This window comes from Trematosphaeria pertusa, assembly GCF_010094035.1.
Source record: "Trematosphaeria pertusa strain CBS 122368 unplaced genomic scaffold BU26scaffold_5, whole genome shotgun sequence".
Classification (NCBI taxonomy): domain Eukaryota; kingdom Fungi; phylum Ascomycota; class Dothideomycetes; order Pleosporales; family Trematosphaeriaceae; genus Trematosphaeria; species Trematosphaeria pertusa.
In genome coordinates, this window is record NW_022987216.1 from 1 (window position 1) to 26,490 (window position 26,490).

A 26,490-nucleotide genomic window follows, 5' to 3' on the forward strand; every position below is an offset into this window, starting at 1 on the left:
CAGCTCGTGGAGACAGTGCTGCCTGCAGCCGACTTACCCAGCTAGGTGTTCCAGGGGCGCTCACAGCAGTGGAGACCGCGGACCCAGCCCTCACAATACTTTAAACGTAGATTATTTAGTAATAAAGAGATAGACGTAATAATATAATAAGTTATAAGTTATAGTAGTAATTTATTAAATAAAGTAATAGCTATAAAAAGCTATAAGAAGTAAGCTTCTTAGTATTATATATATACGCTTCTTAGCGTAATTCTATTTCTATAATTAGAATTCTAATTCTATTCTTATAACTAGAATTCTAATTCTATTCTTATAACTAGAATTCTAATTCTATTCTTATAACTAGAATTCTATACGTCTTATATAATTCTTTATATAATTACTTTCTACTTTATAGTCTTTCTCTAGTTTTCTATCTAGAGCGCGCTAGTTCTAGTTTAATTCTACGATTATAATAAAAATATTAAGGTTTCGCTTAGTTATTTAAGAAAAATAAGTTAATTTTCGTTAATTTTCCTTGCTAAGAAATCGTGAAGCTTTTAATAATATAGAGCTTTCGATAATAAAGTACGTTAAGCTTTATAATAGAATAATTCTATATAGATAGCTAGACTTATAGTAGTTAAGATAATTTTTAGTAAAGGCTTAGTAAAAGTAGTCGGCTTGCTTATATAGTCGGTTCGCTTATAAAGTACGTTAATAGATAGCTATAATTTACACAAAAGCGAGGTGAATCGGTTCGACTAGACGAAGCAGTACTACTCGACCTAGCAGGTGAAACATCGCACCTGGAGACCTCTCCTTGTGAGGGCTGGGTCCGCGGTCTCCACTGCTGTGAGCGTCCCGGAACACCTAGCTGGGTAAGTTGGCTGCAGGCAGCACTGTCTCCACGAGCTGTAAGGATAGGGTGCTAGCAGGGTAGGTTGGGTCAAATTCAGCTATCCAAAGGTGAGGAGCAGAAGGATGCTCCGAGAGCTCTCTATATACACAGGGTGCCTATGCCAAGGCGCTAGGCAGGGTCATGTGACTTGGGCGGAGCCGAGTCGGGCCGAAGCACCGAGTCGGAGCCGAGTCGGACCGTCACACTCCTCTACTTCCTCCTCGACATCTCTCTTAACAACAGCTACAGACTCTTATCCTATGCGCGCTAAACGGTACGAGAAAATCCGAAACGCGACGGCTATAAAACCTTCGTTTACAAGCTTGTAGAGCAACTCGTAGAGCGCGGGGAACGCCTCTGCTGGGGCCACAAGAGAAGGCAGCATCTTGGAGGAGCGGGGTAGCAGCGCTCACATCCCTGCTAAAGTCTATGGAGAAGCACTGGTACGAAAACGGGTGGATTCTATGGTGGCTTAACGGCGCCAGCTGGAATCGCTTTCCTCGTCCTGATCAATATTTCAGCTCGGGAATGGTGAGACCGATTGGCGACTTCAGGGTGGCCCGTGCACGGACGATGTTCAGCTCACTTATTTAGGTTTCAGCTTCTACTTTTAACATTTAACACTTTCCAAGAGACAGTTCTGGATTAGAAGGCCGGCCCGTCCCGTCCCGTCGTGGTCGTACCCGCCGCTCTCGACAGCCCTGTTCCTCCTCCGCCGCCGCTGCCCGCCTGCCGCCCGCCGGCCGGCCGCCCGGTAGCACGATGTCCGCCCTGCGGGCCTTGCACGATTTCCTCGTCGGCGCGATGCATATCGAGCGGCGGATCGATCCGTTCTTCCGTCCGTTCGTCGACGCGATCGCACGCGAGCCGCTCACGCGCCTCGTGCAGGCGCTGATCCGTGCCCGCCTGCCAGACCACGAACTGGGGCTCGCGGAGGAGCAGCCCATCGCGGGCGAGGACGACCTGATCGCCGACATCATCGCCAACATGTCGCAGTACCTGCGCACGCACTATGACGCCGGCACGGCGCAGCGCGGCGGCAACACAAAGACGCACGGCGTGGTGCGCGGCGAGCTGGTGATCCACGACGGCCTGCCAGAGGAGCTGCGCCATGGCATATTCGAGCAGCCGCGCCGATACCCGGTCTGGGTTCGCTTCAGCGGGCCGGGGCCGGGGCTACCACCCGATATCGAGGATGTCGGCGTGCTGAGCATCGGCGTCAAGGTCATGGGCGTGTCGGGCCCCAAGCTGCTGGACGACGAGCGCTTCACGCAGGACTTCACCGGCATCAGCACCCCAGTCTTCACCACGCCCGACCTAATCGCCAACGCGAAGCTGCAAGCTGCCGTCGGCCGCGGCTTGCCGCTGTTCTACTTTATCGGCCCCGGCGGCCATTTCCTCGATGCGCTGATGCAGGCCCTTTGGTCGCGCACGCAGACGAGCCCGCTTGAGACCGAGTACTGGGGCTGCGTGCCCTACCTGCTAGGCGAAGGCCAGGCGATGCAATACCGCTTCCGGCTCGCCGCCCCCCGGCCTGCGGCAGATCTTCGGCCACTGCAGCGACTTCGACGCCCGCGCCCGCGCTGACCTGCTCGCCTGGCTCTGCGCCCACCGCATCCGCGCCGCCGCGACCTACGCCAACTGGCCGGGCCGCAGCATGGCCCAGGTCCGCGAGGAGGCCGCGCTCCACGACGCCCTGCGCCAGGCCCGTCTCGCCCGTCCCAGAGCCTCGCCCGAACAGCTGCGCCCGGCCCTGCTCGCCGCCGCGCGCACCGTCCCGCTGACCCCGCTCCCCGCCCCCACCTTCGCCGAGAAAGTGGCGCAAATAGGCGATTTCCTGCGGCTGCCGCTGTATGCGGCGCTGCTGTCGCCGCTCCTCGTCCCCGCGCTGCCTTTCCTGGTCCTCCTGCTGCGCTGGCGCGAAGCCCACGATCCAGTGCTCGCCCCCGTCCCCTCGATTGCGCGCAACAAGCTGCTCAAATCCATCGAGGACCGTGACGTTACCAACCAATACAGCGCCATCGGCTCGCTCAAACCAGGCCGTTTCCGCCGCTGGCTGAGCCTCGCCATCTTCTGCATCATCGACTGGAGCGGCCGCCACCTCTACACTACCGGGCGGCTGGCGCGCGTCAACACCATCCATTTCGCCAGCTGGACCTTCCTCGACGACAAGCGGCGGGTGCTCTTCGCCAGCAATTACGACGGGAGCCGTGAGGCCTACAACGACGACTTCATCAACAAGCTTGCCTTCGGGCTCAACCTCTCCTTCTCCAACGGCCTCGGCTACCCGCAAACCAACTGGCTGATCCTCGACGGCGCCCACCACGAGCAGGATTTCAAGCGCTACCTGTTCCACCACCAGATCCCAACCCAGGTATGGTACAAGGCCATGCCCGGCCTCACCACGTACGATTTGGCCCGCAACACCCGCATCCGCCAAGGGCTCACCGCAAACCTGACTGGCTCCGAGCTCCGAGCCTGGATCGCTGAGATATGAGAATGGCCGCCAACGACGACGCTGCCGACATTCAGGCGATAGCTGATCGCGGCTTCAGTTCGCTCGCCGGCGCTTGCTACCTGCTGCTGCGCATCCAAAATCCCGCCCTAGCCAAACCCTGGCTGCGCTCCTTCGACATCGCCTCGCTGGCGCAAGCCCGCACGCAGCGTCTGCCGCAAGTTTGCCAGATCGCCTTCACCGCCGCCGGCCTGCGCGCGCTGGGCACCGAGGTCACCCCCGGAGCTGGCTTCGACCCGCAATTCATCGACGGCATAGCCGGCGACGAACGCCGCTCGCATCAGCTAGGAGACGAAGGCGCCAATGCCCCCGCTCACTGGCACTGGGGCGTCGGCGAACAAGAGCCGCATATCCTGCTGGTCCTGCTTGCCGCAAACACCGCCATCAACAGCCTGGCGAAAGATACATGCAGCGCTGCCGTGGCCGCCGGCTGCGCGGTCATCAGCGCGAATACCCCGACCACCACCACCACCCCCCTCGGCCGCGAACCTTTTGGCTTTGCCGACGGCGTCTCGCAGCCCGACTACGATTGGGGCGGCACGCTCACCCCCGGCGGCGCCCGCGACCGCGATTATCGCAATCTACTGGCCATGGGCGAGTTGCTGCTCGGCTATCCCAACGAATACGGCTTCATTGGCGATTACCCTACCGCCGACGAGCTGGGCCGCAACGGCTCCTACCTGGTCTACCGCCAGCTAGCGCAGGATGTCGCTGGCTTCTGGCAATGGCTGGCGCGTCAAGCCGGCGACGGCGCCATCGCGCTAGCAGAACGCATGGTCGGCCGTGAACTCGACGGCGCTCCCCTACCCGGGCTTCAATCCGCCACCATCACGGGCACCAACGATCCGCGCAACGCCTTCCTGTTCGCCGACGATGCCGATGGCCTCGTCTGCCCGATCGGCGCGCATATCCGCCGCGTCAATCCGCGTAGCGTCGACGATCCGCATGGGCGCCACGGCTTCCTACGCAATCTCATCTCCGCGCTCGGCTTCAGCGGCACCGCGATGCACGATGCCGTCGCCTCCGCCCGCTTCCATCGCCTCTCCCGTCGTGGCCGCCCCTACGGCCCGGTGATTGTGCCGCAAGCCGCTATGCAGGGTACGGGCGCCGGCCAGGAAACCGGCCTGCATTTCCTCTGCCTCAACACCAACATCGCCCGCCAGTTCGAGTTCGTCCAGGGCGCCTGGGTCGCCAGCGCCAAATTCGCCGGCCTCGCCGCCGAGCAGGACCCGCTGCTCGGCAACCGTCTGCCACTCGCCGGCGCGCAGCCGACCGATGCCTTCAGCTACACGGATTCCGGCGCATGTCCCCGTACGATCAGCGGCCTCCCGCAATTCGTCACCGTGCGCGGCGGCGCCTATTTCTTCATGCCCGGCCTGCGCGGCCTGGCGCAATTATTGGCAGATGGCTGATGGGCGGTTGACGGCCTCTGTCTACCCCTTCGAAGAGACCGCGAGTCTTGGAACCTGCTAATGAGGCAGCAGATCTATCAGAAATAGATACAACTCCGCTAGAGCCAATGCGAGGCGGGCGTGATCTCCATATTGCAGGTGGCGTATTCTAATAGACGGGATGATTAGCGGGTATCTGGGCAGCCCTGGAGCCACGTGCCGTAATTGGAGGGACTAAATTCTTGCTTGCATAATTCAACATATCTTTGCGGTTCTCATCCGCAATTTATAGATGCCATCTACAGTCTTGCTTTGCTCTATGTTCGACGCCCTGTTCTGCGAGAGGCTGCTCTTCCTAATCAGGATTCGTGTCATCCATAGTTTCCCTATTGTGGGGTGCTAATGTCACAAATGATGGATTGTGAAGGTGATGGGCGATAGCCCAATTCATAGTGCCCGAGGGAGGTACGAGCTCTTCCTTGGGCTGATGGGGCTGCTAATATTTACTTTCCATCCCCTGGAAATACGTGAACTCCTCCTGGATGTTGACGTTTGAACCGTTGCGTAAAGTAAGCTCCTCTATGGGAAGGTCGAATTGATGGAGATATGATTCGAGTGTGCATAGTTTGTCTAACGCAGCAGCATCGAGGTGTAAGGCTGGGTTGGAAAGCCAAATATCTCCGAACAGCCGATGGGTCGCCATTGACTTTTGGTGTCTGTTTGCTGCGCGTTGAAATTCGTCCTTGTTGAGATAAGTTGCCTTGTTGAGAATTTTGCTGGAAGCCGGTGCGCGTTGAAGAAATACGAATTTGCGGGGTATTTGTGGCCGCTCGCCGAAACACCGACTAGTGCCAAGGCTGTATCAGACTAATCTAGACAAACTTCAAGCAAGTGGGGCGGGCTGCAAGAAATATCTTTTGAGGATATTTAAATATTAAACGGGAATCTTTCCATCGAAAAAGATATTCGGTCGCTTAGCTCAGTTGGTTAGAGCGTGGTGCTAATAACGCCAAGGTCGCGAGTTCGACCCTCGTAGTGACCATAACATAAAAATTAAATTTTTTTGGGTAATTTCTATCATCGTTCAGTATTAAGACCAAATATAGTAGTAGCTTGGATGGCGATTATGCGAGACTAGCTAGGTATATCCATAGATAGTCCTAATGTTCCGCTATGATCTTAACTTGATGGCTTCTTTATGGATCATTGCTATGCATCTAGAATTTCCAGATTATGAAAAGCCATGACCCATCCTTCTTCGACAGCGTGTCCACTCTATTGTTGGACCTGACACAGCAGTAACTGCGTAGAAACGTCATCAAATGGCCCTGATCAAGATTATTGGATGCTTCCTAGGTCGAATAACGTCTGCGGAGTCCGAAAGAGACGGAGAGGTGGGCCGTTTTGGGAGACAAATCATCTAGGTCCAGTCTAATCATTTCTACACAAGGTCCGGAGACTCCCTGAAATGGAGAGCGGTCTAGCATCTACCGAGCTCTGCTAAGACGATCCAAAAGGACGTTCTGCGAGGAGCAGAGCAGCTCTCACTTCGAAGTTATAATGCACGCTGCACATCAGGGAGTCAAGACCAATGGCCGTTACTTGGTGGAATGGACCGAGTTTTCAGAAGTAATCACCACCTTTCGGTGAACGTTTCATCTCTTATGGAGTAGGGAATCTTCGCAAGACCCTTCGTAACAGTCTACTCATCCTCGTCCGCACCGCCTTCCTCCCTGAACCCCCCTGGATTCTGGCGAAACAAATCCTCCTGGGTGATCTGGCTTCGGCTGGCATTGGCCCTCCACCGTTGCATAAGGGGGCTCTTCGCTAGTGCCCTTAGGTCTTTCACTATTATCATTGGGGGTTAACAGGTAGTTTCTCCCACCAAACAAAACAGATACGAGGATGATCGCGATGAGCTTAGCCATGGTTGCGTGCGATGAAGGTAACGCGAGACGCCGGGCTCGCTGCGTCTTTATATTGCTTCTGAGGAGCGACAGGGTGTATGTATTGTGTCGCTGGAGAAGATGTAAGCGCTACCGTGCCGCACTATGAAGGTCAGACATCACCTCCTCTGTCCACGGCGACTGGTGCAGTGAGAGAATGGAAAGAAGCTAGGGTATGAATGCATAGACATGTCGTATGCAGAGACCGGGTCTATGTACACGTCAGGTCGAGGCGTCTGCGCTCATTGCGACTTAGCCAAGTCCGCTGCCCAAGGATATGCGGTAGGCATAGGCTGCCAGCTTCCTAGGTCGTCATAGTTCCTTGTAGTCGTCTTTCCCTGAAGCACCTTCTGCACGAACGGAAGTACATCTCCATATCCATTCGTGGCGCAATGTCCGCCCGAGGGAATAGACATTCCCAGCTTCTCGCCGGCACTCAACCAGTTATACACGGCCTTCGCGGCCGGAAATGTGACGGTAGCCGTGCCCTTCGAGTCGGTGAACTGGTCTGACGCGCCCTGCTCGAGAATAACGGCTCGGGGTGCGATGGCGGCGACGATGGTGTGGGCATCATAGGGCAGTTGGGTCGCCTTGTTGAGGAATTGTGAAATGCGGGAGCAGGTCCACCATCCGGCTCCTTGTTTCTACCCTTCGTTAGTGCTCAGCATCCGATAGAAGTCGGTGGTGCCTACAGAGTTCTCCAGATTCTCACCCTGCCCACTCAGGCTATATCTATACGGACCGGCGCCCTGGACGCCGGAGCACATGGGCATGGTGACGGCGATGCGCTTGTCGAAAAGACCAGCAGCTAAAGCCGCCTTGCCGAGGCGCGAACAGCCCGTTACACCGGACTTGGTGGCGTCGATCTCAGGGACTTTGAGCTCGATACCGTCCAGCACGCGATGGAAGCCCCATGCCCAAGCGGTTAGCACGCCTGCTCGTGTATTAGCGCTGAGAAGAGAGGGAATGGAACGCGGGCCGTACCGATGTCTTGGCCATTGTAGAGTGTCCAGAAGCTGCCAGTCTTGCTGTTGCTGTCCGCGGCGACCTTGCCATAGTCGAACGTCACGACGGCGATGCCGGCCTTCAAATAGACGTTGTTGTCGATGCCTCCTATGGCTATGATGACTGGGAACGGCCCGCTTCCTGACGGGAGGTTTATGCTCGCCGAGATGGTTGTTGATTTGCCACCTGCCGCAACGGTGACGACCAAGTTGTTCCCACTTCGCGTCGCGCTGACTATCTCTTTGGAATGATCGGGATAGTATCCATACTGGTACTCTTGAAGCAGCTTTAGGATCTCGGGCTGTCGGCATTGATACCATTCGTCTTGGCTCTTGACGCGGGTCTTGCCATCGAGGTAGAGCATCGGGTCGGGCATCGTTTTAACGGATGCGAGGTCCGCGGCGCTGGGCATGGGATTTGGCGTGGTCGGGCATGTTACGTTCCCCTGGCGCGGCAGCAGATCCATGATCCGCTCATACATGCGCGCCGGCGTTGGCACGCTGTGAGCGGTGGCCAGCAGGCCAGTGACTACCGTAAGTTCGAAGCGCATTCTTGTGGACTCTCGAAGTAGCTGTGTCAGCGGGTGGACGAGGAGCTACAATGCAAAGTAGTTATTAAAGAAAGCTGCGTTTGTCGTGCCCCGCAACGTCGCGGTGGCCTCGAACTGTTCTGGCACATGAGCAATTATCTTTGTTCCCTCTTCAATCTGCTGTAGATGAAGCTTTTCTTAGATCTGGTCTATCGGTGCTTGTGATTCGGCGGCTGATGTGCAGGCATCGCTCGCGTGGAGCCGACCCAAGACCGGCAATGAACTGTAGCGCCGTTTGTCCGCAGAGTAGATCCTTCGTAAACGGCCATCAATAGGTGTCCACAGGAGGAGCAGAGTCGCCCCTCCAAAGAGAAGACGTCGGATGCGGCCCGTTCTCTTGTGAGAAATTGAAACCATGGCTTCGTGGCCTTGTGATGCTTGAGTTTGCTCATTTCCCGGGTCGACATTCCCGGATGGGAATATATCCTGGCCGTAGATGCCGAGAAAGCCGGCTGAAGTAGGACCAATTTGGCGTGGGGCCCCGCCTTATTTGTTCGGTTATTCTCTAACGTAGACTTTCGAAATTCGGCGGATGAAAAGAAAAAGAAACGAGACGGTAAAGCGGAAAGATATGAGGCGGGCACGTGGGAACGCGTACGCCCGGGAGACGCGGCTCCGCACCGCCACACGCAAAGTGGCGTGCTTCGCTTAGCGCCATTCTCGCGAATAGAACGAGGCGTACTGCTACAAAACTCTGGGCAGAGAAGATCCTACTTTGCGATCGTAGGGCTCGTGAAGGATCTGAGCAACGAAAAATGACGAGAACGCGTCGGCGGCAGGTGAGGAATAGGCCGAGGTCCGTCTGAAGTTGCTGGACCGCCCTGCGCACAATTCAGCTGGCAAAGAGGGGCGATGAATGCCGATGCAACTCGAGACGAGAGACGGCCAGTACGGTGTTTGGCGGTCTCCGTGTGGGGTGTAGCGTGCGGGTGAGCGTGCATCGTTAGCATCTATTCAAGGCAGCGGGGGTCTAGGCGCGTGGGTTACGACTATGCCTTGTGCGATTCAGAAGAAACATGATGATGAAGAGAAAGAGGATGAGAGAAGAAATGAGAGTTGAGACGAAAGCGAAGGGCAGGCGCTCGGGCCCACAAATCCCAATACGGACTACTAGCTTGGGCAGCGACGACCACTGAGCCTTCTTATCCCCGACCCTTCGAGCGTTTCATCAACTACGTGCAATTCAACCACCGAGCGCACCACTCATAGCCGATCCTACATCGGAAAGCTGGCGGTGTTCTTGAGGCAGGAGTTCCTCAACCCAGCCCACAAGAGCCCGCTTAGTTGGCGGCGTCATCTTCCGTTTTGCGTGTATCCATCACTCTTCATCTACGGCTCGCCATTCCGATCTCTCCTCCATATTAAGAACTTGGGGAAACCCCGGTGGCTGCCAATGCCGAGAAATCGCGGCCGGGTACGCATGACCCGCTAAGCTTTTGCCCATTTGTGGAAGCTTTCTTGGTGCCAGCACGTTGTATATCATGCCGCATGTTATTCCTCGGTTATGCCTACCTCATTGACGCGCTGATGTAGTCTTCAGCATGCGCAACCAGCTTGATCATTTGCAGGTACAAGCAACCGCAGTGTCGCCGAGCTATTAGCCGGTGCCTAATGGTATCCTCCCCGCACCGATGATACTATTCTACTCCCACCATCTCGACGTGCTTCCTGCTTCTGCCGCATAGTTGCTGACGCGATTTTTGGCGCCATAAACATAAACATGGAGCAGGGACCTAGAGCCGCCGTTTCGGGAGTGTGGAGACATCCCCTCAAATAATAGGCAGTCGAGCCACAAGTATAGAAGAACGGTATCACGACGGTGGTGCAGTGCGCCCATCGGCTCGCCGCGGGCAAGGAAGATCGTTACGACCACCGGTTGTTTCGGTTTCGAATTAAACAGCACCGCCTCCTCGTGTGGAGAAAAGAAACAAACAGAATCACGGCGTGCTTCCGTAGCATGCATAGTGCCTCGCTAATCGGGCTGAAGCATATCAAACCGTTCCTGCCGTTCGTGGAGAAACAAGCTTCCCTTCCTAGGTATAGATTAGATGAACGGGTGCCTGGGGTAAATTTCCAGGACGAACGAATCTGGACAACATCTCCAAGAGTAGATTGCTTCCCAACTAGGGCGCTGGACGTATAAATTGGAGTGATGATCCCTTTGGAAGTTTGGTAGGCCAAGTCGCTGTAAAGCTTGTCGAAAGCTTGACCCATCGCTTCGTTACTACTATTGCCAAGCATCTGCTGTATCTCTGCAATTATGGTGTCCTTCACTCAACTCGCCCTCGCGGTCTCCGCCATTGCCGGCTCCTTAGCTGCTCCCGTTGCTGACGCCGACGCGCCTGACTTCGAGCTCACTGCCTCTACCAAGCATCTCGCACTCGCGCCCCGCCAAGACTACAACCAGAACTACAAGACGGGTGGCAGTGTCAATTATTCGCCTACGAGCAACGGATATTCGGTCACCTTCTCCGGTGCTGGGGATTTCGTTGTCGGAAAGGGCTGGAAGACTGGATCGGCCAGGTAAACATTTTCCAAGCTCTTCCCCGACGAGTGCTGAAGTCCTGCGCAGGAATATCAACTTTAGCGGCTCTACTACTGCGTCCGCGGGCACCGTTCTCGTCTCCGTCTACGGCTGGACCACTAACCCGCTTGTCGAGTACTATATCCAAGAATATAGCAACGGGCAGGGCGCCGCGCAGGGCTCGAAAGTCGGCACCGTGACGAGCGACGGATCCACGTATGACATCTGGAAGCACCAGCAGGTCAACCAGCCCTCGATCCAGGGCACCTCCACCTTCTGGCAGTACATTTCTGTGCGCCAGAACAAGCGCCCGGGCGGCGGCACTGTGACGACGAAGAACCACTTTGATGCCTGGGCTAAGCTCGGCATGAACCTCGGCACCCACAACTATCAAACCATCTCGACGGAGGGCTGGGGCAATGCTGGCGGTAACTCGAAGTATACCGTCAGCGGTTAAGCGCATTCGCTGGATTGGATGGGCGAAAGGCTAGGTAAAATAGCCGTGGCCCCGGGGAGTCCTTCGCGAAGTTGTATATAGTAGCGCAGGGAATTCCAAAGCCCCCCATTCAGCTTAGCTTGCAGCTCCAATCTCCGAATGTTGTGCGCCATCTCCGAGTGATCACCGTTCAGCTTACCGTGACGACGCAGGTAACCCCGCTGACCTCTCAGCTACTCTCCTAAGAGCTCAGCTCGTCTTGAGCTATGATTCTGTTTATATTTAACTTGTTTTTGGTGGCTTTTGTCTCTGCGAAATGTTACGAGACTTCATTTGCCCACCCGCCGCCCGATTACCATCCCGATGAGCCAGTGCTGAAGACGACCTTCGCCCATATCAACGCGTTACTCACCATCGCCGTGGCCGACCCCGAATATGCGTCGACGTCCTTCTCCGTTGAGATCACCTCTCCAAAGCAGTCGCTATGGTCTCAGCACCACACGGCCCGCGAGCGGAACACATCACGTCCGGACATCCCGGAGGTCAACGGTGACGCCCTGTATCGAATTGCAAGTATTACCAAGTCGTTTACGGTGCTTGGAATACTGCAGCAGCATGCCGCGGGCAACCTGAGCTTAGACGACCCCGTCGACAAGTATATCGAGGAATTGAGGGAGGAGCAGAAGGGTAGCATACCGTGGCAGGATATTTCGCTGCGCTCTCTGGCCAGCCAGTTGAGCGGTATCCCGCGCGAATGTAGGCCCCCTAGAGCGCTGCCGAAATCATGGAGACGCGGTGGCTAACGCTTCGCAGTCGCCCAGAGCGACCTCATCAATATGCCGTCTTTCTTGCCCGCCACACCCGAGGAGCTCGGCCTCCCTCCTGTGTCTCGCGATGGCTTGCTGAACTGCGATGAATATTCGCCCAACCATGAGACACCGTGCGATGTGAATGGTGAGCCAGAGCCGAAGTGCTGATAGGGAATAAACTGACTTCGGGGTGTAGATCTGCTCCGAACTATCAAGGCGAAGGAACCACTCTTCGCGCCAAACCAGCAGTCGACGTACTCTAACGTCGCATTCGAGCTCTTGGGCCTCGTCCTTGAGCGAGTCACGAATCGGAGCTACGAATCCTACATCGACTATGCCATCTTCAAGCCTCTGGCAATGACAAAGACTACCCTGTCGAAGCCACACGATAGCGCCGGCGTCATTCCATTTGACCCGCAATGGTGGGACGTGGAACTAGGCGTACAGAGCCCCACCGGTGGGATATACAGCTCGTCGAGTGACCTCTCTAAGTATCTGCGGTACATCTTAACCCACTACAACGGCATCACTCATGCGGCCAACTGGATTCATCCTGTGTCCCCAGGCAGAGGCCTACACTCTTTCTATGGCATGCCCTGGGAAATCTTTTATACTGACCGCGTACTCCTGAATTCGAAGCGGACCGTGAGATTCATCACCAAAGGTGGCGGGCTCCCAGGTTACACGTCCGTGATTATGACCTTACCCGACTATGATCTCGGAATTACCATTCTCTTAGCTGGACCACCCGCCTTCTTCCAAAAGATGCTTGAGATTGTGACCGTTCAGGTGGTCCGCGCCGCCGAACAGCTTTCCATTCAGCAGCTCCAGCGACGCTACGCAGGAACCTTTGTTTCGCCCGATCCCAGCCTCAACTCCTCAATGACCCTCGTGGCCGATGACCGCGGGCTGGTTGTGGAAAGTTTCGTCTCAAACTCGTCGGATGTTCTCAATTTTGCCCTGCCTAAACTCATGGGTGCGTCTCGGAACGGGTCCTGGTATGCCCAGCTCGTTCCGACTTTGCTCTACCGTGACGAAAAGGCGCAGGAGGGGGAGCTTTGGCGCCTAGTCACTACCGCAGAACGAACTGAAAAGGAACAAGACATTTGGGATGATGCTTGCCTCACTGATATGGATTCGCTTTCGTACGCCGGTTTGCCTTTCAACGAGGCCGTGTTCTGGCGAGGTCGGACCGGACTGTTCGATGATATACACCTCACCGCATTTAGAGCGAATTTGACTCGCATAATTAAGGACAGTGCGGACAGGTCGGACGACGAAGAACAAAGTGTCATGGAGCTATAGTCGAACGGCTGGGGGCTGCCCGCATGTCGCATCCATTAGCGGTCCCGCCAGTTTTCGATCGCCCACACTGCAGGCTCACATCCCAGACATCAGTGGGTTCCTGCGCATCGAATGCGCATCACACTGCATATACGCTTCTATACGAAGAACGCTTCTATACTTCATAGAGTATTTGCGGGGTCAGGTACGGGTGACGGTTACGTGCGCGCATTAATTTATCCGCAGCACCGGCATATGAGAGCATCATAGCCAACCTCAATCTCTTAGGTACGGCTATAGGAGGGGTCGTAGTTGATCTCCATTTTCGAAATTGTTTGCCATATTCGGGAATGGAACAAGGCAGACGGGGCCTAGGTCGAGCCCACGATGGCTATTTAAATTATCCACTCGCTCGTTGCCATTGTCGATGCCCGTCTTTGGTCTCGCTCGCCTCCGAAGTCTGCAGTCCTCTCGGCATCTAGTACATCTGTTCAAGCCAAGACTTAGCTAGGGCCGAGATCTCGCTCGAGTACCCAAATGATGGCTGCTCGCTTAGTCTATGCGTGGAGCATGCTGTCGCTGGCGTGCTGTGCGACCGGCGACAGGTACCCGAATTGCGCATCCGGGCCTTTGAGCCAGAACGATGTGTGCGACATGGGGCTCGAACCGGCGGAACGTGCGAGAGCTCTTGTCGCAGCAATGACCATGGAGGAGAAACTGGTGAACTTGGTCGAGTGCGTCTAGTCGAAGAGAAACACTCTTGTTTGCTGACGTCTTCTCAGCCACAGCCTTGGTGCGTCAAGATTGGGACTTCCAGCGTACGATTGGTGGAGCGAGGCTCTTCACGGTGTCGCATACTCCCCAGGTGTCCACTTCGCGGACTCGGGAAATTTCTCGTCCGCAACTTCGTTTCCGAACCCGATCACGATATCGGCCGCATTCGATGATGCTCTAGTCGAGTCTATCGGCCTCGCAATTGGCGCGGAAGCTCGCGCATTTGGCAATGCTGGAAGAGCTGGTTTGGACTTCTGGACCCCAAATATCAACCCTTTCAAAGATCCCAGATGGGGACGCGGTCTCGAAACGCCTGGAGAGGATCCGCTCAGGGTATCGAACTATGTGCGGTCCCTGCTGAGAGGGATGGAATGGGCAGGCGAGGACCCCGAGAGCATCGATGAAAAACGCCAGGTTATCGCAACATGCAAACACTATGCCGCCTACGACTTGGAGCGGTGGAACGGCGTGGTCCGGTATGCCTTTGACGCTATCGTGTCCTTGCAGGATCTAGTGGAATACTACTTGCCGCCGTTCAAGCAATGCGCTAGAGACTCCAACGTTGGGTCAATCATGTGCTCGTATAATTCGGTCAATGGCACGCCGGCCTGTGCGAACGAATACCTAATGCAGACCGTCCTGCGTGAACACTGGAACTGGACGAAGCATAACAATTATATTGTTAGCGACTGCAACGCCGTACACAACATCTACGCCGACCACCATTGGCTGCAGACGGCCGCGCAAGCCGCCGGAAAAGCGTACACTGCTGGCACGGACAACGTCTGCGAAGCTGGCGGATGGAGCACTGACGTTGTTGGGGCTTACAACCAGTCTCTGCTTAGTGAAGAAGTTGTTGATCGAGCGCTTCGTCGGCAGTACGAAGGCCTGATTCGCGCCGATTACTTTGCGACCTTCCGAGACGAGGCTGTCGGTTTCCGTTCATACGGGTGGGAAACGGTGAACACCGACATGGCGCATAAACTGGCGGAGACTGCCGCTACAGATGGCATGGTTTTGCTGAAGAACGACAGAATGCTGCCGCTTAGACTCAGCAAGAACCAGACGGTCGCTGTTATCGGATTCTGGGCCAATGATACCTCATATCGTATGCTGGGCAACTACAACGGCAAGCCACCATCCTATCGCACCCCGCTTTGGGCCGCCCAAGAGCTCGGGCTCGACGTCAACTATGCACCTGCTCCTGTTTCCGAAAATAGTAACTACAGCACTGTGATAGATGCTGCGAAGAAGTCAGACGTCGTGCTATACTTCGGCGGCATCGACACATCCATTGAAACGGAGGACCGCGACCGGACAACTATCACATGGCCAGATGTTCAGCTTTCACTTCTTCGCGATCTCGGTGCTCTAGGGAAGAAAATGATTGTGGTCCAGCTAGGCACACAAATCGACAATGCACCACTACTCTCGAACAAGGGCATCAACTCAATTCTCTGGGCTGGATATCCCGGCATGTTTGGCGGATCTGCAGTGTTGGATATCATCACTGGCAAGAATCCGCCCGCTGGCCGTCTTCCGATCACACAGTACCCCGGGAACTACACTGGACAGGTCCCAATGACAGACATGTCGCTCCGCCCGAGCACCGAAAATCCAGGCCGCACATACAAATGGTACAGCAAAGCGGTTCAAGAATTCGGATTTGGTCTGCACTATACCAACTTTACCGTGCGATTCGGCGCTCCGTATGACTCCATCGCAACGAAGCGCAATCCGCCAGTCTTCCAATCCAACCTCCTCCTCGACGATTGCGACAAGCCGCACAGGGACCTCTGCGCCTTCCCCTCTTTCCCCATCGCCGTCAAGAACAACGGCAACGTCACCTCGGACTTCGTCGCTCTTGCATTTGCAACTACGAAGCAAGGCCCCGCTCCGCATCCCATCAAAGAGCTAGCATCCTACAAGCGCCTCCGCAATATCAAGCCTGGAGAGGAGAGGGAAGCGGAGCTTGAGCTTACGTTTGGCGCTTTTGCGAGGGTGAACGAGAGGGGCGATACAGTGCTGTATGATGGCGCGTATTGTTTGATACTCGATGTGCCGGAGCAGCAGAGGCTGTGCTTTGAGATTTTGGGAGGGGATACGGTGTTTGATGTGTGGCCGCAGCCTAAGGCGAATGGGAATGCCACGAGAATCGCTTGAGCCCTGGCCTTGTGGGTGACGCAATGGCGGCTGATGGTTTGTTGGCTAGAAGGCACTAGATCACATCAATCAGAGGGTTAAACATCTCGCAGCAGGCCGTATGAGCCGTATAAGCAATATATAGGCTTGCTCCAGGGCTCTATATGAGCCTTATAGCCTGCAACGAACAATTTCACGAAGCAGGCCCTCTGTCACACCGGATATCAATTCCTTTGATGGACTCGGTACTAGAACGCTCCGGCTACCGACAGTGAAATGCACAATGCGATCTAGCTGATAATGTGCAGAGTCCATCGGGTGGGTTCCTGCTGTGTGAATCAACAATGGCACGCAATCGACTACTATATAGCATTCTGTTTCCTGAGGTTGTGTAGAGCAGACTGACCCCAACCAATATGGTAATCCCTCCTTAGTTGTTGACCCCGAGTATAAGCAACTTAGCAATGTCCTCTCCAAAGGACTGTAATCTCACATCCTCGCACGAGTACGACTGCGATGTTTGCGGCAGCGACATCTCCGAAAGCGACGGAATACTGGCTTGTGGAGAGCACTTCTATTGTAACGACTGCGCGGTAGAAACCTTCCATCGCTCACTGAAAAACATCAACGAGTTCCCAGCATCATGTTGCTCGAAGTCTCGGAATGGGTTAGCGCCCTCCCTATTCGCTGAGCTCCTTGGTCCGGAGTTCATGGAGAAATACCGTCTCAAGCTGCACGAGCACTACACCCCAACGGCCGTACGAGTGTACTGTGCCAATCCCAGTTGCGCTGAATACAAGCACCCCAAATCCTGGGACAACACACATCGGTACTACACGCTCGCACGATGTGCGTGTGGCACGACGACCTGCGTCGGCTGTAGGAAGGAATGGGCTCAAGACCATGTTTGCCGATGCTCGGATCTCCACGACGTGAAACCCGCCTGGGTCCCTCCCTACTCCTCTTCCTCTCGCATCAAACAATGCCCCAAGTGCCACGAGTGGATCGAGCTGGCGGAAGCATGTAATCACATGATATGCACTTCATGTAAGTACGAGTTCTGCTTCGTCTGCCAGCAGCGCTGGCGCGGCTTTCATGATCGGGACGGCTGCCCTTCTTACGGTGATCCGCTAGAGGGATACGATGCTGAGGGCTTCGAGCAGACAGAGCGCGGGCTGCATGTTTACTCTGGCCGTGATCGAGGCGGCTATGATCTCCATGGCCTGAATGCCTTTGGCCAGCGGAAGGATGGGAGTTATGTCGAGGGCTGGGAGGACTCGTCGACTTCTGCGTACTGGGACTGTGACGATGACTATCAGGAGCAGTACGAGGAGTACGATGAGTATGAGGAGCAGTACGAGGAGTACGAGGAGTATGACGAATATGACGATAGTGAGGAAATTGTTGATTATCAAGACCAGGGCGGCGATCGGGAAGATGACGATCACGACGAGGACCGGTTCCGTCAAGAAGCTGCCGAGGAAGGCGAACGCCTCTATTTCCAACACTGGCCGCCTCCAATCCCTAACTTCCAGCAACTGGACTGTAGCCACGATTGGGAGCATCACTGGATCCACAGGTCACCAGACTACACAAACTGCCAGGTGTGCCGCTTTACCATGTCGGTCTATTACTACACCTGCAACACCTGCAACGTTGTCCTCTGCGACTTCTGCCGCAGCGATTTCGCGCATCGCATGGACTTCTACCACGCGGGCGCTGACTGCTTGTGCGCACCGATTGTCTGGGCGGAGCGCGGCTTCCCGCCGTTCAGGGCGAGTCGGAAGAACGAGGGATGGGATGTGGATGGGGAAGAGGAGTGGGGAGTACGAGAAATGTTTGCGAAATGTGAGCAGGACCTGCATGAGGCGCAACCGTTTATGTATTTGGACTTTGGCACCAGGATGATGTTCGAAGAGGCTGAGGAAGAGTATGCCATCGCCAATCCGACGGTTGTGCTGATGTCGCAGTCGGACTCTGGGCGCTTTGCTTATGCCATGCCGACGCATGGTAATTGCTTTGAGGTGCTCGCATGCTTGTAGAAAGGTGCGGCGGTAATGAGAAGTGTTGGAGAAGAATGCCAGGGGGTAGGTGGCTACCTAGGTTCGGTAGCACTGGAACTAATTCGGCGCGCATTCCGCCGATCGGCCTACACGAGGCCGAAGAAAACCCACCGCCCAAAATTTACGTCAACGATAGCCTTTTTTTTTCTATTCGATCTTCTTTCTTTCACTACATCGCTGTGCGGTCTTTGCATCCGGTAGTTCTGACTTTTGTACTCTCGCCAAAATGTCCATGTCAGTTGAAGAGACCCAAGCACCCCGCGAGGGCTTTCCTCGTCCATTTCCTAATACGCCGAGCAATGTCATCGAGCAATTCCGAATGAATGGCAAAGCCATCATTGTTAACGGCGCGGCAGATGGGATCGGTCTTGCAGTAGCCGAAGCAATGGCTGAAGCGAAGGGCAATGTTGCACTGTGGTATAATTCGTAGGTTGCCATGCCGGGGATAGAAACGTTGGCTGACCTGTATTTTGTAATGCAGAAACAACGCAGCGGTTGTAAGGGCGGAAGAGTTGGCAAAGCTGCATGGTGTGAAGACGAAGGCGTATCAGGTCAACAGTGCGTAAACATTAACAATGAATCGAACCGTTGAACGCATCCGCTCACGTGAAGCAGTCACTAAACCGGAAGAGGTTCAGCACGGCATTTCTAAGGTAGTTGAAGATTTTGGCCGCATCGATGTCTTCGTCGCGAATGCCGGCATGGCGGACTCCAAGCCTCTCCTAGACCAAACCCTTGAAGATTATCGAAAACTCATGTCCGTAAACGGTAATTTCCACTTTCAACTACATCGCTCTAAGCCTCCCCTCCATCCAAGCTTACGCTTCTTAGTCGACGGCGTAGTCCACTGCGCCAAGTTCGCCGGCGAGGTCTTCCGCAATCAGAACCATGGCAACCTCATCATCACCTCTAGCATGAGCGCCCACGTCGTCAACGTTCCCGTCGACCAGCCCGTATACAACGCGACCAAAGCCTTCGTCACGCACTTCGGCAAATCGCTGGCGCGGGAATGGCGCGAATTTGCACGCGTGAATATCGTGTCCCCGGGATTTTTCAACACGAAGATGGGTGCCGGCCCGACGATCATTAATGAGGCCTATCGGATGACGCCACTGGGGAGGCAGGGACATACGAAGGAGATCAAGGGGCTGTATTTGTATCTTGCCAGCGATGCGAGCTCGTATATGACGGGAAGCGATATTTTGATTGACGGCGGGTATTGCCTCCCTTGAGTGGGTCACGATTTGCTATGGCGAGCTGAGGAGGAGTAAGCAAGGGGTTTAAGCACGCCTAACATCGCTTTTCTAGACGCCGTTTTGGAAGACGAGTACGATGAATGCGACACCCGAAACTGTACTACGTTGGACTGCTTCATGTTCGCAGATCTACTGGGAATTTGTTGGCGTAATGGAAACGACCTGTTCGCCCTGCTTACCGGTCTTAGGTAACCAGCATGTTAAAAGGCCTCGAATCATGGTCGTCTTCTTGCCCATTACTATTTTCTAGTGGTTGGCAGTCTCGAAAATTGGAAAGACGGTTACGACACAGAATACCGAACCGATTGCGATATACCGCCAAACTTTCGAGGACGTCGGTTGCTTGATCTCAGGACGTCAATACTGAATTTCCACTCGAATTCGCTTTTTCGCCCCTAGGAACTGTCCCCTGTTTTGCTGTGTACACTTTTAGCCTCGAATATGGCGTGAAATGCGAGGATACGAAATCTAGGGTAAGCTCGTGTTGTGCCGGATGGAATTAATCTATTCCGAAGCTACTCACAGGTCCACGAATAGTCTGCCCCCGCTGATTCGTGCGATCTAAGGAATACGCGATACCCATTCGGGAACTCTCCTTGCATGATCTGCGATCATCCCCACACTGTCATGAGCCGCTCCCGTCGCTACACAACGCCCAAGAAGCTTGGCTCGGGTATGCTTCTCCAAATCTGGAAGCACAGGGTGGTGCCGATGAAGTAATGGTTCGTATTACTCAAGGCCGACCAGCCTCGTGCGTAGGAGCGTGCTCAGAACTTCAGCCTCATAGGTTGCCTGCATCGGGTTGCTACTGGAACTAGATGAAACAATGCTTCAGCTGCTCGCATTCCACAACGTACCCCGTTTTGCGGAGCCATGCTATAGTTAGCTGATCACGAGTCTTTCTCGGGGACCGGTGGTAGTCTCCAGGAAAGACATAAAAGGGACACCGCTCACTCATGAAGTTCATCATCGGCACACCACATCATCCAATTCAAACTATTACTTGGAAACAAAACCAGCAGTTAGTTCCCGCGCCTGCCTGCCCGAGCCCGCTCGCTGACTCAACCCACAGTACCCATAACCAGCGCCATGCACCCAAAGATTTTCGTCGGACTCCTCAGTGCCCTCGTGGCAACCTCATACGCCATCCCGACCACCAACGAAGGCGAGAACTTGGACCTCGAGCAGCGTGCGACATGCAACAAGAAGCTCAAGTGGCAGGGCGGAGGATGCGAAACCGACTGGGCAGACAACTGCTACGACAGATGCTACCGACAGGGCGACGGCAAGAAGTGCTGCATGAATTCCATCGACGCGGATATCACGTCCCAGGGCTGCTTCGTGGGTTGGAACACGTGCGAATGCAGCTGCATGTCGCCGCGGTAAACGCTGGGCTGTATTCTCGCTTTTATGAGATCGGTCACACACAGAGACCCTCAAACTGTTTGGGGGGGCTAGGAGATGTAGGAGAGAGTACACTCGTTACTCGAGCCTTACAATGAATACAACTCTCGTTTGTGCACGGCCGGAGACTCCCCTTCTTCAATAATGGGCGGTTGTTCTTTCAAGGCACCACTCGGCCCTAAATCATGAGCCCACTACTAAGATTTTTCAAGACACTATTGGCATAATCACTATTAGGGGCACTACAGCCTATGATCCTACCCGTTTCAACCCCTGTCTCCCATCTACTTGGTTTTCAGACCCTTAATGTGCATAACACGTTGTAGCCCCTCTGGAATATTGAACTTGATCCTCTATGTCCCCGACGAGTAGCCTCCACACTTTGCTGACGGCGAGCTGGCGCCAAGCTGGGGCGTCCGAAGAGAACGTTTTCGGCGCGAACGGAGCAAATGATGAACACATATCATCGCAACAGAAAGTAAGAGAGATTCTCACAAGATACCAACTCCTATAACGCCTATGGTACATTCTGCCCTTGAACCCAAACACTAAACGACAGCCCGCATGCCCAAGCGACAGGAAAATGAGTGACCAACCGACCCAAAAGAGCTAGCAACGCCTAAACGAGAGACCAGAACCCCAACCATCCCAACAAACTCTGAAAGAGGGTAGTCGACTCCTTAGAGAATTTCTCTGACAGGAACCTCGCTGCAAGTATTCGCACCCGTCTCGTTGCACAGCGTGAGGCAGGTCGTGCCCGGCTTGACGAAGACCCGATGTGTTTGGTCGCCGCGCACATTCGTCCAAGTTACGCGGAATTGATCTGGCGAGTCTATAGCGAGACCGTCGCCGCGATAGCCCGCCTGGCACATGCAGAAAGATTGTCCCGAGTGCGCGTGAGGGATGAGAGGATCGAAAACGGTGCAAGTAACCCGATCGTTGACGCTAGCGCAAGCGCCATTTGGCCACGGATCATAGATGTCGCAGGTAAACGGGCAGGCATCTCCGGTGCATGTGCCAGGGTCTGGAATGCATCCTGGGGGGCATGTCGGGTCAGGGTTTGGTGGAGTACAGTCTGTGACCGTGACAGTGATGGCTTCCGGGAAGGCCGAAGAAAATGCCACCGAAGAGAGGAGGACAAGAAGTGGAGTAATGAGAACCATGATGAAAGATAGCAGTGAAGGAATAGGGACTGTATTATGAGTGTAGAGAGAAACGATCTTGATGCTGAATGACTAGGGAAGAGAAACTCCAGGTTTATATACACAACACCGCTCCCATAGCCACGATATATTTTAGAAAGCTGAATGGCTTGAAACTGGCGTCCAAGCTGAGGGAGTTGTAGCTGCGGTGTGTAGGAGAGCACGTGATCACGTGCCCTCACGCCCGTAGGACCTTGAGACGCGGCGAACACCATGTACGAACGGCGGGATACTCCGCCACTAACAAGCCGCTCTGCTCGAAGTGTAGCTACGTTGCTATAGGTTCGAACGCGCTCAGCTGCGGTGAGAGGAAAGAGCCATGGCCTTAGCTAGCCGACCAACGACCGCTATTTCGGCACACCCATCGAGTGAGCTTGGGCGTTTTCGGTGGATTCTTCCAGCTGATAGTAGCCATGGCAAAAGGCGCAGCGAATCTGGACGGTAGGAAATGTCAAAATGCTGAACGGTATGTGTCAGGTTATCAGGAGACCTGAATATTTCCCCCCGACTGCGGTGTGGCTGTTCGGGTGGCGAGCCAATCACGTCGCGATATATTTTCCCGCGAAAGGACTGAGCCATACAAGTGGCCATGTGCGCTTTTTGAGATGTCATCTCATTCTACTGAAGTAGATCTCCTCTGAAACAGAGCAGCAGTTGTTTGACGGTCTGCGAGATGCCGTCCAAGCTGTCCGGTACTTCCCAACCACAACCCAAATATAGCATAGCTGAGGCTCTAATCCACTTGAGGGGTGAATGATGAGAGGTAGCTGCAGCGGGACTGCAGTGGCGGGTCCACCTGTTTGCCATGAAATGGCTAAGCCGAGACATGGGGTTTGGGGCGTTCGTAAGACGTTGGAAACTCTCCTCTAGGGTTCCAGCGGGGTGCATGCCGTGCTATCGTCGTATTATCCGATTTCTGGCCTTTTCGACGCCTCCCCGGACGTAGCCCAAAGCGAAATATCGACGCGGAGAGGAAGCTGTCATCAGACATTCGTTGAGAACATCCACGAGTGTCAGATTGATTGAAGCCAGATCTTCGCCCAGAAGAGAGAGATCTGCATGAGGGTGTTGTTTTCCCTTCCTGCGGAAAGAATCTGTCCGCGATAAAAGGCATTTTCGAGCTCGTTGCTGGGTATGTCTGGCTTCGTAGTTCGCAATCCAGGACCTGTATAACCCTAGGCTGAGGGGCTTGTGGCCAAAAGTGCGGGATCGGTGGACGAGTTATTACACAATTGTTGATGGTATTGACCGTCGTTGTCATGGTCTAGACCGAAGATTCCCGCACGCTTGGCCGTAGTTTTCCCAAATACGACATTGACAGTGTACGTACGTAAATTCCCGGACTTCGACTGACTGTGGGTATGAGACCAAGAACCTGACGGCATGGAATGAAATGACAGCGCGGGGGAATATGGGGATATAATCCTGGGTATCGCACCTCGGGGAACCAAAACGCGGCGTACAGGGAGCTTCTTCGCGTCTGTAGGGCAAGTCCGCAAGTAACGTCTGTCCTCAAATGGTTAGCAATAGTAGCATAGATGGAATCTTCTTCGATAAACCCCTACTTGCTGCTTGAAAAGGTATCTCTTCCGAAGAGCCTGTTGTTCCATTCTCAGGGGTTCTCAGTGGTCTTGAAGCCGTTTTGATCTGAAGCACCCACTCCCGCAAATACAGGCCGCGCTCTTTCAGCCATATCGGATATTTCGAGATGCTGTCGTTGGGTCTGCGACGATTTTGGGCGAGGACTGGGAGGAAGGCTGAGCGGCTGCCAAACTTGGAATGTCGTCTCCACTAGACCGATTAGGACGTCCCGTGACGCGAATACATTGGATGCACACACGTGCATGCACCTCAACCGTGAGGAGAAGATGAAGCTATAGAGACGTCGTATGCATTGATTTTAAGGCCCTAAGGTGTCGTAGGTTATAAAGTTTTGATGCTTTGCCTGAGTCTTTACTTTTCGAGCTCTCCAGGTCATTTTGTCGAACCTATCAATCTCTGCGAGAGCGCATAATTCGTCCTAGGCCCGAGCCCGAGCCCGAGCCCGAGCTTGAATCTCAGAGGCGGACCCTCGTGGGCATGGAGACCTGGAGGAGTGCGCGAGGAAGAACAGAATCAAGAAGGGGATCATGGCTCTCGGAGCCCGTCCTGCCCCCTCGGTGGGATATACTAAGATGTCGAGCGAGAAAGGACTGCCTAGAATTGGCTAGAGAGGAGGTAAAATTGGGGGATAGATCGATGATGGGTCGAACCGTCAGAATGAGGCCTTGCCCCGCACCCTTGAAACCACATAATTAGCGCCAGGCCATTTGGATATAAACACCACCTCCTCGCTTGCTGCTGAACTCCGAATGCTTTCGCATGGATATCCGTCCAGGCTCAAGACGGAAATAAGCCATGAAACGTGTCTTGGCTTGGTTTAGGTACTCCATCCAATGGGCTCCATCGTCAGAAGAACTAACGCCGAAGGACCGCAGATGAAGAAGCCCTCGCGGCCGACCGAAAGCTCACTATGAAAATGCTACAATATTAGCTGGGGGAAGCGCGCTCTGTCAAAGGACCTCGCACGTCGACCCATAAAGTGGAGGGGAGCGACCGCGCAGCTCGCCTATGAACGCCTTTCTGGGAGTCGGCATGACAGGATGGCACGACCGGCAACGTGAAATACTGCCAACGTGTGCCAACCCGCTCAACAGGGCTTCCATACAGACGTCTTCGCGGAAGCCACTGAAATCTCTACAGGCGTCGTTACCTTGGGTTGGCACGGTCGTACGACGAACTGCCTCCATCATAGCCTGACACCTTCAGCCACATCACGTTTCGTCCAGCCACGTCGCGGTTCGAGGCCGAACTACAGGGCAGGCGACGAATAGCATGAAGGCGCCTGCCGAAAGTCGAATTTTGGGGACATCGAGACACGAGACTCTACGCCGTCTACCCGCAGTTAGAAGCCTACTCCCGCGCGGTGACCTCTGGGAAAGAACGTGGGTTTTCAAGGTCATCCCATGATGCATTGCAGATAATATCCGCCGGGATGCGGCATTGCTCCGTTCCCGCGTTCAGTTCTCCAGAATCCTCGCTCCCTCATCTATCCTCGCGTGGTCTTCATGTAAACCATGGGGCCGTACCCGGCACTGACTACACTCTTCACCCCTCCTTCAGAATGCACCTCGCATTGGACATGGCGGAAAGTCGATGAATCTGCTTCTGACACGACCACTCTGTATCACGACTACTCGGATAACCCAGTGACCACGCTGTGTTATCCGAATCCTGGAGGAGGATGGGCGAATCCTTTGGACATCGGGACGTACAGTCCCGCGATCTGCCCCAGCGGACATACCACTGCGGGCCTATGGTGGGATGATGCGACGACGACCGCTGTTTGCTGCCAGAGGTTCGACACTCAAGCTTTGCTCCCATGACTAGCGTGGCTGACGGAAGCTACAGCGGGTTCACATATACGGGCGAGATGAAAGGCTGCACGAGCACATACTCGACCTCTACCACCGTTACCATTGTCGACACGGCACCAGCTTCATCGGGCCAAAGCGGTGATGGAAGCTTTACGACATATACTTCAGTCGTGGGGCCTGGAGAAGCCGTCATGTTCGCGGTCGCGGTTATGTATCAGCCCGGCGATCTGTACGAGTTTCCCTCAGACGCTGCGCCGATACTGTTCCCCACAGCCGCCTCGACGCCAGAACCATCAGGGTCCTCGTCGCTAGCGGCGGGCGCAACGGCAACGGGCGGCGCCGCGCCAACGAGCAACACTAGCTCATCAGAGAACCCTTCATCTTCTTCCCTTAGCACTGGCGCGAAGGTAGCTATTGGCGTCGGTTCAGCCTTCGGCGCCTTTGTCCTCCTCGCCTGCATCGTGTTTCTGTTTATGATGCGCAAATACAAGAGGAGGCTCGATGCTCAGGAGCAACAGTGGCGGAATAGTATGGTGGTGGCGGAGAGGAAGGACTTGGGAGAATCGTACGTCGCGCCTGCGGAGCTCTCGACGGAGCCGAGACCGGTGGAATTGGATCCTGAGGAGCGTACCGGATTAAGGAGGAGTTCGGCGTATCATCCGCAGGTGGGAATCGAGTTTGATCGAGGCGCGGATGGCGCAGAGCAGCCCGTGGAGAATGCGCTGGGGATGGACGAGATCCACAGGAAGCCCGTAGGAGGGAGTTCATAGCCTGGACATTGCTTGCTTTCCGAAGTTCGCTTAGTTACGTCTCCCGCAGTAGAATGTGCTTTTTCCATCCAGGTCCAGGTCTGA

General features: G+C 54.7%; 13 protein-coding genes and 1 non-coding gene across 14 annotated transcripts; 10 read left to right on the forward strand and 4 right to left on the reverse strand.

Annotated features, from left to right (window-relative positions):
- Positions 1-1,642: 1,642 nt before the first annotated feature.
- On the forward strand, positions 1,643-2,467 carry BU26DRAFT_562448 (uncharacterized protein; the record flags this gene model as incomplete). Its single annotated transcript, XM_033833033.1, has 1 exon — positions 1,643-2,467. One exon carries the CDS (start codon positions 1,643-1,645, stop codon positions 2,465-2,467), a length of 825 nt encoding a protein of 274 aa, XP_033685465.1.
- Positions 2,468-3,168: 701 nt separating this feature from the next.
- Positions 3,169-5,066, forward strand: BU26DRAFT_263859 (putative iron-dependent peroxidase). The gene has a single exon (XM_033821278.1). The coding sequence runs from the start codon at positions 3,374-3,376 to the stop codon at positions 4,805-4,807; it is 1,434 nt and encodes a 477-aa protein (XP_033685466.1). The 5' UTR covers positions 3,169-3,373; the 3' UTR covers positions 4,808-5,066.
- Positions 5,067-5,754: 688 nt separating this feature from the next.
- Positions 5,755-5,828, forward strand: BU26DRAFT_t23. The gene has a single exon. It is a non-coding gene; the product is annotated as a tRNA-Ile (tRNA).
- A 1,016-nt stretch (positions 5,829-6,844) lies between these two features.
- On the reverse strand, positions 6,845-8,381 carry BU26DRAFT_263875 (carbohydrate esterase family 15 protein). Its single transcript, XM_033821280.1, has 3 exons — positions 7,717-8,381; positions 7,425-7,666; positions 6,845-7,376 (listed from the first exon to the last, which is right to left on the reverse strand). The coding sequence occupies exons 1-3, from the start codon at positions 8,285-8,287 to the stop codon at positions 6,975-6,977; spliced, it is 1,215 nt and encodes a 404-aa protein (XP_033685467.1). The 5' UTR covers positions 8,288-8,381; the 3' UTR covers positions 6,845-6,974.
- Positions 8,382-8,884: 503 nt separating this feature from the next.
- On the reverse strand, positions 8,885-9,349 carry BU26DRAFT_263868 (uncharacterized protein). Its single transcript, XM_033821279.1, has one exon. The coding sequence runs from the start codon at positions 9,274-9,276 to the stop codon at positions 9,037-9,039; it is 240 nt and encodes a 79-aa protein (XP_033685468.1). The 5' UTR covers positions 9,277-9,349; the 3' UTR covers positions 8,885-9,036.
- Positions 9,350-10,550: 1,201 nt separating this feature from the next.
- Positions 10,551-11,332, forward strand: BU26DRAFT_480614 (glycoside hydrolase family 11 protein). Its single transcript, XM_033825711.1, has 2 exons — positions 10,551-10,849; positions 10,881-11,332. The coding sequence occupies exons 1-2, from the start codon at positions 10,587-10,589 to the stop codon at positions 11,305-11,307; spliced, it is 690 nt and encodes a 229-aa protein (XP_033685469.1). The 5' UTR covers positions 10,551-10,586; the 3' UTR covers positions 11,308-11,332.
- Positions 11,333-11,552: 220 nt separating this feature from the next.
- On the forward strand, positions 11,553-13,400 carry BU26DRAFT_423343 (beta-lactamase/transpeptidase-like protein; the record flags this gene model as incomplete). The annotated part of the gene is made up of 3 exons (XM_033823504.1): positions 11,553-12,042; positions 12,100-12,240; positions 12,292-13,400. 3 exons carry the CDS (start codon positions 11,553-11,555, stop codon positions 13,398-13,400), a joined length of 1,740 nt encoding a protein of 579 aa, XP_033685470.1.
- A 549-nt stretch (positions 13,401-13,949) lies between these two features.
- Positions 13,950-16,316, forward strand: BU26DRAFT_424124 (glycoside hydrolase family 3 protein; the record flags this gene model as incomplete). Its single annotated transcript, XM_033823548.1, has 2 exons — positions 13,950-14,113; positions 14,162-16,316. 2 exons carry the CDS (start codon positions 13,950-13,952, stop codon positions 16,314-16,316), a joined length of 2,319 nt encoding a protein of 772 aa, XP_033685471.1.
- Positions 16,317-16,759: 443 nt separating this feature from the next.
- BU26DRAFT_424058 (uncharacterized protein) lies at positions 16,760-17,530 on the forward strand (the record flags this gene model as incomplete). Its single annotated transcript, XM_033823544.1, has 1 exon — positions 16,760-17,530. A coding segment is annotated over one exon (771 nt), but the record flags the coding sequence as incomplete, so codon positions are not given.
- Positions 17,531-18,135: 605 nt separating this feature from the next.
- On the reverse strand, positions 18,136-18,483 carry BU26DRAFT_263899 (uncharacterized protein). Its single transcript, XM_033821281.1, has one exon. The coding sequence runs from the start codon at positions 18,429-18,431 to the stop codon at positions 18,174-18,176; it is 258 nt and encodes an 85-aa protein (XP_033685473.1). The 5' UTR covers positions 18,432-18,483; the 3' UTR covers positions 18,136-18,173.
- Positions 18,484-18,567: 84 nt separating this feature from the next.
- On the forward strand, positions 18,568-19,640 carry BU26DRAFT_480623 (short chain dehydrogenase). Its single transcript, XM_033825712.1, has 4 exons — positions 18,568-18,784; positions 18,840-18,916; positions 18,974-19,126; positions 19,190-19,640. The coding sequence occupies exons 1-4, from the start codon at positions 18,585-18,587 to the stop codon at positions 19,588-19,590; spliced, it is 831 nt and encodes a 276-aa protein (XP_033685474.1). The 5' UTR covers positions 18,568-18,584; the 3' UTR covers positions 19,591-19,640.
- A 930-nt stretch (positions 19,641-20,570) lies between these two features.
- On the forward strand, positions 20,571-21,000 carry BU26DRAFT_562456 (uncharacterized protein; the record flags this gene model as incomplete). The annotated part of the gene is made up of 2 exons (XM_033833034.1): positions 20,571-20,635; positions 20,700-21,000. 2 exons carry the CDS (start codon positions 20,571-20,573, stop codon positions 20,998-21,000), a joined length of 366 nt encoding a protein of 121 aa, XP_033685475.1.
- Positions 21,001-21,698: 698 nt separating this feature from the next.
- Positions 21,699-22,181, reverse strand: BU26DRAFT_562457 (uncharacterized protein; the record flags this gene model as incomplete). Its single annotated transcript, XM_033833035.1, has 1 exon — positions 21,699-22,181. One exon carries the CDS (start codon positions 22,179-22,181, stop codon positions 21,699-21,701), a length of 483 nt encoding a protein of 160 aa, XP_033685476.1.
- A 3,155-nt stretch (positions 22,182-25,336) lies between these two features.
- Positions 25,337-26,406, forward strand: BU26DRAFT_503152 (uncharacterized protein; the record flags this gene model as incomplete). Its single annotated transcript, XM_033826680.1, has 2 exons — positions 25,337-25,617; positions 25,671-26,406. 2 exons carry the CDS (start codon positions 25,337-25,339, stop codon positions 26,404-26,406), a joined length of 1,017 nt encoding a protein of 338 aa, XP_033685477.1.
- Between the last annotated feature and the right edge of the window lie 84 nt (positions 26,407-26,490).